The sequence below is a fragment of the Myotis yumanensis genome, unplaced genomic scaffold (assembly GCF_028538775.1).
Source record: "Myotis yumanensis isolate MYYU_CA2020_CCGP unplaced genomic scaffold, mMyoYum1.0.hap1 SCAF_3, whole genome shotgun sequence".
NCBI classification, from domain to species: domain Eukaryota; kingdom Metazoa; phylum Chordata; class Mammalia; order Chiroptera; family Vespertilionidae; genus Myotis; species Myotis yumanensis.
In genome coordinates this window covers 151,021,869-151,036,304 of record NW_027223754.1, presented here as the reverse complement: position 1 = coordinate 151,036,304, position 14,436 = coordinate 151,021,869, and the positions used below count along the sequence as shown (strand labels likewise).

Here is a 14,436-nt window from a genome sequence, read left to right as displayed (position 1 = left end):
GTGTGTATATGGTATATATATATCACCATGTATATACCATATACATTTACATGTCACCATATAAATGGTATGTACACCTCATGTGGTGTGCGGTGTGTGCTGGAACCAATTGTGAGCCTCTCTTCCATGTTCTGCATTCCGCAACGACAAGTTGGTAGCTTGAAATCCACTACATTGGAAATATTTGTACCATGGAAATTGATAAATGCTACAAATCAGGACTTTTTATTCCTGGAGAGCAAGTTGTTAAACACACCAACGGCCCCACCCGGCCGTGGTTCTGATTATTGGGTCTGACTCCGGCGTCAGTGTTTTTTATGAACTCACCCAGTGATTGCCATGTGCAGCAGGGATGAGAGTGCTCAGCAAACACACACAACACGAGGTGTGAACATTTGAAACACAGAATATCAAGGTTGATGAGGTGCGTGGGGGATACAAAAAGCCACATGGGGATGATTCCCGGAAGAGTTTTGATCTTGTTGTTTAGTTACAAAGGGAAAATGGAGACTAATTAGGGGAGAGACAGGGAGATCCTACAGAAGAGATGAATGACATATTCAAGAGTAGAGAGACAGAAACAAGTCAGTCACAGGTGGAGATTGCTGAAACTGATTGCAAATTGGGCAGCAACACAACGATAAAAGTGAAATAATAAAATGCCTTCCCAAGGCCATCCGGCATATCCAAGAAGCCACAGCTGGGCCGGGTTGGTGTTCACTGACCGGTCAGCTGTCTCACAGACCCTGCTCCAGACCTGCCCTCGAAAGGAGAGTTCAGACTCAGAAACGGGGAAAAAAGAGCATGAGCTCATTGGGCGTCTTAATCTACATTGCCTGAGGACACGGTGATGAATTGTATAAACACGGGGACTACATGGACGTTCATGGAGGATAATGTAAATTTTACACTGCATTCGAAAGAATCTCTTCCTTTTTCATCTGTTTCTTTCAAAAGACCCTCCCAGATGGCTTTCCCATGTGGCAGTCTGGATTACCTCAGGCTTGTATCCTTTCTTCATCAGCAGTATTTGAGGGGTTACATTTAGATCCTGTTGTGAGGTGGTGAAGATTTTAGCACAAGTAAATATTTTACAGCTAAAGAAAAGGGCTCAGCAGTGTATAAGGCAGGGGTCCTCAAACTATGGCCCGCAGGCCACATGCAAATACAAATACTGTATTTGTTCCCGTTTTGTTTTTTTACTTCAAAATAAGATATGTGCAGTGTGCATAGGAATTTGTTCATAGTTTTTTTTTAAACTATAGTCAGACCCTCCAACGGTCTGAGGGACAGTGAACTGGCCCCCTGTTTAACAAGTTTGAGGACCCCTGGTATAAGGAGACTGAGGTTTTGCTCTCCAGCCCCATCCCTGGGCAAACTAATCTCTCTGTACCCTATTTATCCACCTTTGAAATAGGGTAACAACAACACTTCTTCCCTTACTCTCAAGAACTATTTGAGAGAGAGCGTTGTTATATTGTGACTTATTTTTGGGTGCTAGGTGTGAGTTTTTATTTCCAGAGGTGGATATTCTTGAAAATTCTAAAATTCTAATTCATTTAAAACTACTATCCTTTTTACCGCAAGTGTTTTTATTGATTGTTTTAAAATAAGGATGTTTTTAAACTAGGGGGAAATTTTATAGTAATTGCTACATCCTATCTTTAGGACTAACGCAGTCAGAATCACCTTCCCGGTACATCACGTGTATCCAGAATTACAGTGGCTCTATTGTGAAGGCTGGTAAATCCCTCAAATGCTGGAACCTCCTCTGAGCTTCCAGAATGCCACATCCTGAGACGGGGATACAGAGTGACAAAATTCACTCTGAGGAGACAAATTCAGGATTATGACAGATCTCAAAATTTAGACACTCATTTGTGTTTCTGTATATAAATACATGTGTCTAGGGAGGAATAAAATTTTAAAAGGAACTCTACTGGGGGAGGCGGGGTGTGATTGGACAATCCACCAGGTACCATCAGCCGCAAACCTCAGGTGTGCCGCATAATCCCCAATGGGAAAGTTAGAGTCTCTTATAAATCTAAAGGGGAAAATCTGCAATATTCATATTAACTTTTTAAAAAATTCCGAAACCAGTAAAAACAAAAGCTTACTAAGGAACTCTACTATATTTTCATTCTTAAAGTGATAAAATCAACAATAAATAAAAATTAACTAATTTCCTAGGTTTTAACAATTTGAAGTGGTTGAATCCTCTGCTCCGTGGGTTACATTCTTAACTTTAGTAGGAAATAGTGGTAGATTTTGTTGCTGTCACCATTGTTTTAATTTTAAAAAACACTATAAATGTATCAGGTTGTCATCCTTGATTGAGGGAGCTTTGTTTCTCTAGTTTTTATTTTGATAAAAATACATTTCGCCCTGGCCAGGTGGCTCTAGTTAATTAGAGAGTTGCCCCCTGCACAGAAGGGTCTCGTGTTCGATTCCCGGTCAGGGCACATACCCAGGTTGTGGATTCGATCCCCAGTCGGGGTGTGTACGGGAGGCAAAGGATGGATGTTTCTCTCTCTCTTTCTCCCTCTCCCTTCTTCTCTCTTCTGTAATCAATGAAAAAGCATATCCTCAGGTGAGGATTTAAAAAAATAAAGACTACGTCTCACTCTATCTCAGACTTCTAACAAATTTTTGCTGGTTTATCAGATATTAATGTTTTTTGATTTCCCCCTTTTAAGGCTTTAAGCAGAGATTGGAAGTGAATCCCTATATGTTATTCAGATTTGTTTTTTCCTCACCAGAGCCCTACCCACAGGATAAAAACAGGTTTTTAAAGTCCCAACAGTTATCCTTCCTTCCCACCCAATTTCCTCATTGTTGGACAGCCCTGGCAAGCTACACCTCTAGCAATTAAGACAGGTATAAACCCATTCCCTTCCCCCTTCCCAGTGAGAGAATTGGCAAGTGTTCTGTTTCTGAAAGATTGGAAACAAAGCTATCTGTTTCAAAATAAGAGTTTTTACCTGCAAATAACATCTCCTGCGGGTGGTGTGCATCAGGGAGGAGAAATCTCTGTAAGCCTTGGTTATCAGGAGGGTTTTTTGTGTTTTCTTTCTCCCCTTCAAAAAAAAAAAAAAAGTTGAATGTTTTCACAGAGACTTCAAGGGCAGTTTTAAGGATGTTTATATTTCAGACAACCTAAACATTGTTTGGAGCAAAATGAGAGATTTCATTTGGGGACAAGCAAGTTGATGAATTGCAGTCAGCATCGTGTTCTCAAAGAAGGCATTTTTACTGGGGGCTTTTAGTCTAGACATGCTGAGGAAGAGGGGAGAAGGAGAAAGAGGGGCGAGCATTCTCACTCTAACACTCATCTTTTACATGGCACCTTGGCCAATGCAATAAATAGTTCATAATAAATCAGACTTGCAAATAGTCCGTCTTGTGCTCACTCGGGAAGCCTAGTGATTTACATTGCCTAAGTCATAAAGAACACTGATTTATTTTCCTACTTATGCTCTTTCAAGCTGGTAAAACATTTTGTGGGCCAGTAAATGTTTGGTACCAACTGGTAAAACATGAAGAATTATATCGAAGTCCACCCTGAGTGGCACTGTTTTGCTGTATAGGAAATACTTTTTTATTTCACCCCTGACCTCTGGCATTGCAAAGGTCAAGGGAAAGGGAGAGAGCAAAGTAGAAACCAACGTTTAACCCTACAATAAAGTAGCTCCAGGACATAACAGCACAGGGGTAGGGTAGAGGAAACATATCAACATGATTATTAACTGTAAACATATGGAGTAATTAGCTCACAGTGGTAACAGGAACATTGGCAAGATGAATCTAGCAGTGTGTGGGCGGCGAATGTCTTGTAGAGATGACATAAACTTCTAACAGAAGTAAGAGAATATTACCCAATTTGGGGAAATATATAAAACTCCAAAAGGAAAAATTTAGTGTTTCTGGACTTGACAGATTTCATAGAGTTTTTAAAAGTGTAATTGTTTTTAACGGTGTGGTGAAGTCTGTGTGTTAGACTGGAAATAAAGTGGCAATGACTGCCTGCTTTTTCTCTGCATTCTGATGTGAGTTGGATATAAAGCAACATATTTATTAAATATGTAAGCTTCCCTTATTATTAGCCAAACTTGCTGACCCAAATTAATATAAATCATTGTAATCCTTAATCTTTTAATACAAATATGTTGCTTTATCCAAGGTACTTCCTTTACATTCAGGAAATGTTTGCTGGACACCCAGATGTCCATTAAATAATTACTTGTTGACTTACTATTGTTACTGATATTTTCATAATCTTACTCAAATGTCCTAGGATAATGACAAACGATTGGTGTAGTCATGGTTAAAATCCAGAAATGTTCTGTTCCCTGGCAACAAATACAAGTTATGCAAAGTTTTATACACATAGAAAACAAAAAGGTTTCTCCTAGTCTATTCATCAGTAAACACACCTGGAATATAACCATTAAGCAGCCTTCACCACAACCATTTTTTAAAAGCACTTTGCACAAAAACAAGAATATTCCTCAACAGTTTTGGAACTGTTGAAATAAATTTCCTCCTTCTGAGGTCTTCCTTCATGCAAAAATCCTTCTGCTATATCTTCAGTTATTTTTTTATATATGAGGTTCCTTCTATGAGAATTAGAACTGGCATGGAAAGTTGATCAAGCTGCCCTAGCTGGTTTGGCTCAGTGGATAGAGCGTCGGCCTGCAGACTTGATGGGTCCCGGGTTCGATTCCAGTCAAGGGCACATGCTCAGGTTGCCAGCTCGATCCCCAGTAGGGGGCGTGCAGGAGGCAGCCGATCAATGATTCCTTCTCATCATTGATGTTTCTATCTCTCTCTTCCTCTCTGAAATCAATGAAAATATATTAAATAATTTAAAAATAGAAAGTTGATCAAGCTCATGATCCTCAGAAATCATCACATACAGGATCCTGAAATTTGCAATTAGTTTAAACATAAAATGATTTTCCTCTCTGAAAAAAAAATGTGACTCCCTTCTGGAGACATTTTTATATATTCCTTCATCCCAGGAAAGGACTTTGCAGTATTCTAGGGATCTCTGACCTCTCTTTGCCGTATTTTCAGTGATGGAACTCTGATCGAGGGCACAAAGGAGACAAACTGAAGTGCATTTTAGAAACTTAAGATGTCTTACATTTGTTTTTCTTTCTCAAGAAAATCTATTATTGGATCACAGGTAAAGAAATAAAACAGGATGAATAACTGTAATTGATAATCATAGTTCCCCACTATAGTCTTACAAGATTTTTACTTTTATTCTTTCCTTCAAAATTTTCCCCTTTGGTTGTCACATTTTTTTCTCCCACCTTGAGTGGCAAGTAGATGGGTATTATCCCTACTAGTATGACACAGTGGGAAGAAGACAGGTTAAACAACCCGTTCATTCCAGGGTTGGTGCTATGGTCAGTGACATCTAGGACCAACCTTCATTTTTAACCACCCCCCAATAAGACCTTTGAACTGACTGCATTAAGCTGATGGTAACACATGTAAGGAAGTTCTGATACTTCTATATTTTTATATACATAAAACTACAATAGAGAAAAGATGGGGGACAGCTGCCATAAACATCCCAACTTCTTATGTCTCCTTTTGCAAAACAGATTTGCCTCCTAACCTTTCCACCAGAATCAGTGGCCAGATCCTATGGTTTATATATGTTCCATTTAATGTATTTTTTTATAAACCTAATATAAAGCTTTCCTAGTTGGAGGAAGTAATCACTTTCCATTAAGTCAAACAGTCCCAATCCATTGGAAGTTAAAATATCTGACAGAGAAATAGAAACACTCAGCTTTGTGGTCTGGTGGGTCGAGACGGAATGGTGGTTGGTTTCTGGCCATTGCTGCTGACGAGGAGAGCCCATTATTTCTGCTCTGGCAGGACTGGCTCAAGATAGTCGTGGACATGAAAATATCTTAAAGATGTCATTCCAACTCCTTAAGGAATTAAACATATTAAGATAACAAAAGGAGGATGTCATGAAACCATTTCTAGATTACCAGATATTTATAGGGTTTGGGGGTTTTTTTGCAAGGTAACTTAAATTAAAAATCTTGTGTTTTTATCCTGCAACATCTTATAGTAAACATTGCAGAATTCTTTGCAATCAAGGGGGGAAAATAGAAGGATTGATTGAAGCCAACACAGACTCCTTACTACACACAAAGAGGGACATCCTGGTGACACAACTCTTCAGGTTTGCAAGGAGGCTATTTCCATTTCGTGGTTCTATTTAGGGTTCAGTGGCCTCCCACTGCAGACCTGCTATTTAGTCTGCACATGAAAATTAAACCCAGATACTGAGCTTTTCTCCAGCTCCACCCCTACCCATGGCTCTGTGGTGAGATCAAGGATTCAACTCTTAAGACATTGTAAAATTCCATCAAGCATTAGGAGATGGGATTGGATATTGGGCTGTCTTCCTCCTTGGGATCAATCAGTGGAAGCATACCAAAAGGTATATGCCACCATGCACATTCTGTGGCAATAAAAAGAATGAATGCCGTAAGTTAATTAAAATTAATGAAGATAGGTGCAAACCATATTAAAAAGAATGAAGATTAGGTGCAAACCATATTTCTAGGATGTAATGGGTTCTTTTCTAAACTTAACCAAAGCAATGAAAGAGTTACATTTATTACATTCCTTTTTCCCCCCATTTGCAAAAGAAAACTAAGGCAAATGAGTGCAATTTTCCAATAGTCATAATAAAAATATAGTTTTCCAACTCTGCCCACTTTCCTTTCCTGCTCATCAGTTTTGTGCCAAAAAATTCCCATGTTTCGCCCCGGTATGGTGCAGCCTCAGTTGTCTTTGTGAAATAAGTGCGTGAATGGTGGCCAGCAGTTCAGTATTTAAAGCCCTTGGTGGCTGGTGCTCATAAAAATGTCTCAGTGCACTTCCATTTTGAAAAGTCCTTTTAGCCTCCATTCCAGAAGCACCATTCCAGGACTGAGCCTTCTTTCTTTTTTTAAATATGTTTTTTATTGATTTCAGAGAGGAAGGGAGAGGGAGAGAGAGCTAGAAACATCACTGATGAGAGAGAATCATTGCTCGGCTACTTCCTGCATGCCCCCTACTGGGGATCAAGCCCATAACCTGAGCATGTGCCCTTGACCAGAATCGAACCCGGGACCTTCCAGTTCACAATCCAATGCTCTATCCACTGAGTCAAACCAGGTAGGGTGGACTGAGCCTTCTTGACCTGACTGCTGCTATTCGGCCTTCCCACGTCGCCGACAAGCCCCTATTGAAATGTATAAGATTCTTGGCTGCAATATTTCTCCTTATTGCCTCAGAGTTGCTCTTGTGGGACTACACAAGCTCAAAAGTCCTAGGATAATGACAAACGATTGGTGTAGTCATGGTTACAAAAGTCCTTTGGCTTATGTGGCGAACATGAAGCAGTGTCGATACATATCTCAAGGTGCAAGCTATGTCTACAAGAAGTGGCTTGTATGTTACATTACTTCTACATTAATGAAGAGGGATGGATCTGAGGAGCCCTAGTAGCTGCTCTGCTATGGAAATAAGATTCTCTGGGGACAGAAGAGCCTTCTGGGAAGTCTGCCCAGCCAGGACACAGGATGGCTGAGAGTGGGTTTTCAATTTTCTTCCTGACAGGGAGGATTTTTCTTCTCTCAACCACATGCACACTTTGGTCACAGCAACCAAGTCCCTGGAAAGGTGAGGTTTATAGAGGTGAGTGCCCTGCGCCCTGCCCACATCATTCGCGTGGCAGCCAGGCTGTCCTGTGGAGAGTGGCCGTCAGAGCTACGCGAAGAAGAGAGAGAGCTCTCCGCTACGTAGCCGATGGAGAAAACCATTGCTTTGAGCATGTGAGAGCCACACTGCTTCCAAAAGTTAAATGGAGTGTGAGCTCCCACCCTCTGAGATCCAGTGATGGACCCAGTGCTGTAACTAACAGCTCCAAGTAGAAGCGTTTCAAGGTCAGTGGAAAGATACCTTAGTAAAACAACCGTTGTGTTAAGAACTGTTAAGGAAGTAGTACGAGGGACCATCCTTTTTAGCTGAGTTGTGTCTAAGGGGTTTGAATAAACTACTTGCATATCAGGAGCTTCAAGAGCTCAAATTAAACAAAGTTTCTGGAAATGTTCTGAACAGCTGATCACATTCCATCTGCCCCGAGGTCTCTGTGAGTTCATGGCCTGAAAAATTCTGTTTCCTTCCGGATTTAGAAGAGGTTTCCAGGTAGACTAGAAACACCGAGAAATGGAGTCATTACTGATAGATCCAGGAGGGTTTCCAGCCTTACTGAGTCCTATTAATTAATTAACCAGGAGAAGAAGGAATAAAGTAATGCCTGCCAGCTCTTATGCGATGGCCTGTTTCAGAGTACTACCCTTACTCCTCACCGCGGGCCGGGGACGGGTGAAGGGTATATCTGCCAGACAGCTTAGTGACTTTCTGGGGTTTAAATACTAAGTGAAAAGAGAAGGTCACGGGCAGCTGAACCTCGGCCTGTCTCTCTTTCGTCTGTCCGTGGCTTTGGTCAGGCTACATCCTCCTTTGTGGCCAGGACTGCATAGAGAATCCTGGGGTCGTGGCCCGTTGCCTATCAAGAGGTAGAAACGTGCTGCTGAGGTGGGTGAAGCCCGAAGTTCAGGGGTTGGGAGTAGAGGGGCAGTAGCTTCATACGTTCCACATTTCCCACATAACCCGAAGCAGACTAAACAAAACGGGTGTGAAATCTCATGACTTGATACTGCCGTGGTTATATTTTCTAAGCTGTAACCCATTCACTGGTAGGTGTGTTTGGTCCCAGGATTTACAGCTCTCTCCATCTTGGGGGGGAAGAATGTTTGAAACCTTCTGCAAAAGGTTGGCAGTAAGCAGTGGCCTGTGATTAAAGCCCAGGATGGAGTTCGTGAGTGTGTGTGTGCGCGTATGTGTGTGGGAGGGTGTGTGTGCGTGAGCACGCGTGTGTGCGTGTGTGGGGGGGTGTTCATGCGTGCATGTGTGTGTGCGTGCATGTGTGTGCGCTTGTGTGTGTGTGTGTGCATTCATGTGAGTGAATGCCGGCTCACGTGGGCTCTCTTCCTCCCGTTTGCTGCTTTTACGCAGAAGCGTCACACCTGGTAGCAGTTAGGAGCCCCTTCACAGCTGAAGTGTTTCAAACACTAATGAATGGGGGTTTGGTCATATAATGCAGACAAGCTCTAAGGCATGCGTTACTGAATGGTGTGCTGTGGTGACCTGGGGAAGGAAGAGAGGTATAAATTGTGTCAGTTAGCCACCCAGACAAAATGAAGCCATGTGGAAAATCAAATCTATTAAAGTATGAAGACTGCTAGAAGCTGTTTTAAGCTGGCCATTCTTAAAGGGGCTCGGTTTGCGGCCGGGGTAAATGTTTACCTCTTCTCCCGGATCTTTTTCACATGCTGTCGTAGGAGACAGTGTGCAGCATTTGATAAAAATCATCCTTTCGCTAACGACGCTTTTATCAGAAATGTTTATTGTCTCCGCTTTACCACCCATGTCCTGAGAGGTACTGCACATTTGTAAAATAAGCAAAAGGAAAGAGAACTGTGTGGCTCCAGCCGGCTTGCAGAAACTCCAACAAATTCCAGAACCACAAGGAATCAGAAAAAAAGGAAAGAGAAGGAGGAATTAGATTTATATGAAGACGAAGCTCTGTAAAAACATATATATTAGATTTTCTCTGCTTGGCCAGCCCAGCGTTAAATGTTTGGTTGATGTGGACTTAGCATTGAGAATGAGCAGTGATGCCAAATGTTGGTCATTGTCTTAAAATGTACTTTCGTGCATATGAGACCGAGGAACCCCGTTTAGAGAGGACGTGAGGAGGCAGCTCCTGCAGCCTGAGCTCAGGCCCCCTCCTTAACTCACTCGACCACTACTTGGTCGAGGATGCTTCGGGGTCACACACGGGTTCCGACGCCCATCTGACAGCTCTACTCCTGGCCCTACTCACCATGTAACTGGGTATATTGCCTTGATTTTCTCACCTGTACAATGGGAATAATAGCAGATAGTCCCTAAAAGCATCTGGTAGTCACCATAAGAGCATCAGCTCTTATTACCAATATCTAGAGGACACCTTCATTTATGCCTAAGTAAGGGTCTCCTGGACTCTATTTTTCTTGCTTGCACGCTGGTTTTTAAAACTGATGAGTGGCATGCTGTGGGGGAAAAGTCACCCATTTCTTTTTTTTACCCTAATTGGTGAGGAAGCTTCCACTGGCCTGACATTCTCTGGACTGCAAACAATTGAATTTGCTGACCAGCCACCTTGATGTCAGGCCTTAAGTCAACAGGGGCTCATGACTGCTCTGGGGAAAAACAGCACCTTGATTCCTCAGTTACCGATTTAGAAGCCCACGCGGTCTAATGCTTGTGGCCTTTGTGTGTTCCAGGAGGAGACTGAAGAGACATCCTCACAAGAGTCTGCAGAAGAGGATTAGGGGGCGCCCACGTTTGATTTCTACCTCAGCAGCAGTTGGATCTTTTGAAGGGAGAAGACACTGCAGTGACCACTTACTTTCTGTTGCCATGGTCTTTCCACTTTCATCTGGGGCGGGGCAGGGTGGGTGGGGGAGGGGTGGGGCTCGGGGGAGAAATCACATAACCTTAAAAAGGACTATATTAATCACCTTCTTTGTAATCCCTTCACAGTCCCAGGTTTAGTGAAAAACTGCTGTAAACACAGGGGACACCATTTAACAATGCAACTTTTAATTACTGTTTTCTTTTCTCTTAGCCTACTAATAGTTCGTTGATCTGATAAGCAGGAGTGGGTGGGTGAGAAAAGCTCTGAATCAGGTTTAGTCGATTACTGCACTGCACACAGACAAGAATCATGTCACAGCCGTGACACTGGGCATTCACGTAGGAAAGGCACAGTGTGTGACACTGTAGCCCCCAACGCCACCCAACCTGCTCGCGTAGTGAGGCTTCTGTTTAGAACCAAAGATAGGAATAGATACAACTTCTCTCCTTTTCGTATAATCTTGTAGACACTTACTTGATTTTTTTTTTTACTCTTTTATTTCTAAACCAGACGAAATGCTGATGTGTCCTTTCATTCAGCTAACAGACCAGAAAAGATTCCGCTCATTTTTTTCAAAAAGGGAAGTAAGCACACGAGTGTTGCCAACTCCCAGATGTATGGCTGTCACACATATCAGTAGGGGAACCCATTGGCCCTGTCACACTCTTTCAGGAGAAACACTCATCTAGGTAGGATCTACTTCCCACAGAGCCAAATGCCATTCAGCAATATATCACACTTGTCAGCCTCCAAGCGTTGAAGGAACCTAGATAAGTAAAATCATCTTCTTTGTAATTTAATGAAAAGGTACAACAATAATGCATGATGAACTCACCTGAATTATGAGGTAGGAGCGAAATCTAAACTTCTTTTGCTATAGTTATGCTACAACTTTAAAAAAGCAAACAAAAAAAGCAATCTCTCTCTCTGCCTCTTTTCATTGTGTATCAGTTTCCGTGAAAGACCTAAATACCACTTACCTCAAACTAAGCTTATGTGTTACTTCAGGTAACGCGTTTTGACATAGGATGGTTGACTGAGGTGCTTCTCTTTGGCTTCAGTTCACCGTCTCTTCATTCAAACTGCACTTTTAGCCCGAGATGCAATATATCCCCACTACTCAATACTACCTCTGAATGTTACACTTAATTTACAGTCTAGTACTTTTTACATGCTGCTATACACAAACAATGCAGGAAAGAAAGACAAACTTAATGGGTAGGTGATGCTAACCGCGGTTCTTTTTGTACACTTAACCCACAGTTAATGAAGCAGTCTCCTTACTGTGTTTCAGCATGGCTTTGTATTTTTCTATGGTGTTTTTTTTTTTTTTTAATTAAAATTTTGCAAATACTTGTTTCAGCTTCTCTGCTAGATTTCTACATTAACTTGAATAGTTGTTGTTTTGTTTTGTTTTTTTAACCAAGTCGCTCCTAGGTTCTTAAGGATCATTCTCCCCAGTCGCACTACACAGCACACAGAATTTGACTGTAATGTTTAAATATCACCCTCCAAGTTTGTACCTCAGATGAATTGTTTAAGGAAATGGACTAATTGACTTGCAAAGACCTACCTCCAGACTTCAAAAGAAATGAACTTGTTACTTGCAGCCTTCATTTTTGCCAACGTTTGACATAGTTCAAACTGCAGCTATCCCTAGTCAAAGCTATTTTTGTTAAAAAAAAAAAAAAAAAAAAAGAAAACGTTTGCTAGAGAGGAACACATTTTCACATACTTTTGCAAATAAATAAATAAAAGAAAGCCAACCTTCAAAGAAACTTGAAGCTTTGCAGGTGAGAGGCAACAAGCTTGGGCCTTTGCGATGCAATCAGAAATATGTGTTTTTAAGATTAGTTGAATATGAGAAAATGCTTGACAAAGATTTTCATGTACTTTACACAAATGTGATTTTTGTAATATGTCTCAACCAGATTTATTTGAAGCGCTTCTTATGTAGAGTTGTATTCTTTTCTCTCCTAGTGCGTGTGCTGACTCTTTAACGTGGTATTATCAACTGGGCCAGGAGGTAGTTTCTCATGAGGGCATGTGTCAGTGTGGCTTTTAGTTCTGAAGCCAAATGAAACTCAAAACCATCTCTCTTCCAGCTGCTTCAGGGAGGTAGCTTCAAAGACCGCATACCTCTCTTGGACTGGCAGATGGCTCACTGTTGTGAATCACCAGAGGAGCTATGGAGAGAATGGAAACTCAACATCACTGTTAACTGTGCATTAAATAAGCAAATAAGCAGTGGCTCATAAAAATAACAGTCCCATGTCTTTGGTTGGGCCTTTCTGAAACCTCATTGGCCAGCTCGTAAAACTGACAACAGTTGCTCACGTTGGCCAAACTCGGAAACCAAGCAATTTCCATCTCTGATGAAGTTACTCTTTTATTTCCTCTCTGTTGTACAATCAAAACACACGACTACCTCTTAAGCCCCAGTATACCTCATTTTTCATACTGAAAAGAAAAGAAAAAAGCTTGTGGCCAATGGAACAGTAAGAACATCATAAAATTTTTATATATATAGTTTATTTTTGTGGGAGATAAATTTTATAGGACTGTTCTTCACTGTTGTTGGTCTCGGCTAAGTAAGACTGGACATTTAACTTTTCTACCATTTCTGCATGTTTGCAGGAGAAAAGTATCAAGACGTTGAACTGCAGTTGACTTTCTCCCTGTTCCTTTGAGTGTCTTCTAACTTTATTCTCTGTTCTTCATGTAGAGTTGCTGTCTATGATTGTACTTTGAATCGCTTGCTTGTTGGAAATATTTCTCTAGTGGATTATCACTGTCTGTTCTGCACAATAAACATAACAGCCTCTGTGATCCCCATGTGTTTTGGTTCCTACTCTTTTTCATAACTCCATTAAGTCAAGTTTAGTCAAAACAGATCAAGGAGAGAGGCAGTCCCTTTGGAAGTCGTCATGTCGCCCTCCTGCATATTGTGCGTCCAGACTTCTACACACACTGACACAAAGCTTTAAAGTATCATATTTCTTCAATCGGCTGCCCTGAAGTCATCTTCCGTGGTCTGACATTTCATTCTACAAAGATGACGTCACCTTTGAAGAAATGCAGAGAAATAATAGTTTAAAACTAGAGAATTTCTAGTTGAAGGCTGGCATTGACAAACTGTCAGCGAAATAACTGACATACCAGTTATCTTTCAAGTAACATTTGCAGAGATATCCAACAATTTGGAGGAAAGAATAAGGAATGAAAGGCACTACTACATAGGAATCTTTCATTTCATAAATACTATAAGCAGGGGCAGAATTAGTCCTCCACGTTCCAAATCACTATGACATCTCGATCGCTGATGATGGATGAATAAATCCCAGATTCTCAAAAGGCTAAAATTTTCTGGATAGTGCTGCTACCATTGTCACGAAAACTTCTGCGTTTAGCTTCTTAGGAAGGACTTGCCCATATTAAAATATCTCCTGTCAGGAAATCTATTCTCAGGTTTTACTCCACTCCTTCATTTATTTTCACAGCCAATATTTTGTGAGTGCCTACTTTGTGCTGAGCTCTAGACCAAGAGGCCCTTCAAAAGATTGTCTCCTTGGAGATAATTATGCAAGTGTAGAAATACAGGCAGCATGCAAAAAGAACCAACTATATTGCTTATGCAACAAGTTTCAAGAATTCAGAGGAGGAAAAGCCATTTCCTGCTGTGGTGGATCATTAGTTCAGTCTGTAAGAGGGAGACAGGCCAAATGCATTTAATAGAACCCGCATTTAGTCTTTTCATTTTTATTAATATAGAAAAGCACATAAGAAGAAATTACTTCCTGAAAATGAAAGTAAACCAAGAGGGAATCTTTGGGTTGAAAAAGAAAGAATAAAAGGGGGTATGTTCAGAATAGGATATGTTGGTGAATAGG

The 14,436-nt window shown here is 41.2% G+C and overlaps 1 protein-coding gene across 4 annotated transcripts in view; it reads left to right on the top strand.

Annotated features, from left to right (window-relative positions):
• Window positions 1-10,570, top strand: part of HMGA2 (high mobility group AT-hook 2) — a 140,747-nt gene extending 130,177 nt beyond the window's left edge. For 2 of the 4 annotated variants that reach the window (XM_070407646.1, XM_070407645.1), the window contains 2 exons: window positions 7,639-7,716; window positions 10,413-10,570. In XM_070407646.1, the coding sequence (XP_070263747.1) occupies window positions 7,639-7,716; window positions 10,413-10,460 (126 nt within the window). In that variant the 3' untranslated portion in view covers window positions 10,461-10,570. The remainder of the gene's footprint in view (window positions 1-7,638; window positions 7,717-10,412) is intronic. The other 2 variants (XM_070407647.1, XM_070407648.1) reach the window with 2 other exon arrangements.
• The last annotated feature ends 3,866 nt before the right edge of the window (window positions 10,571-14,436 follow it).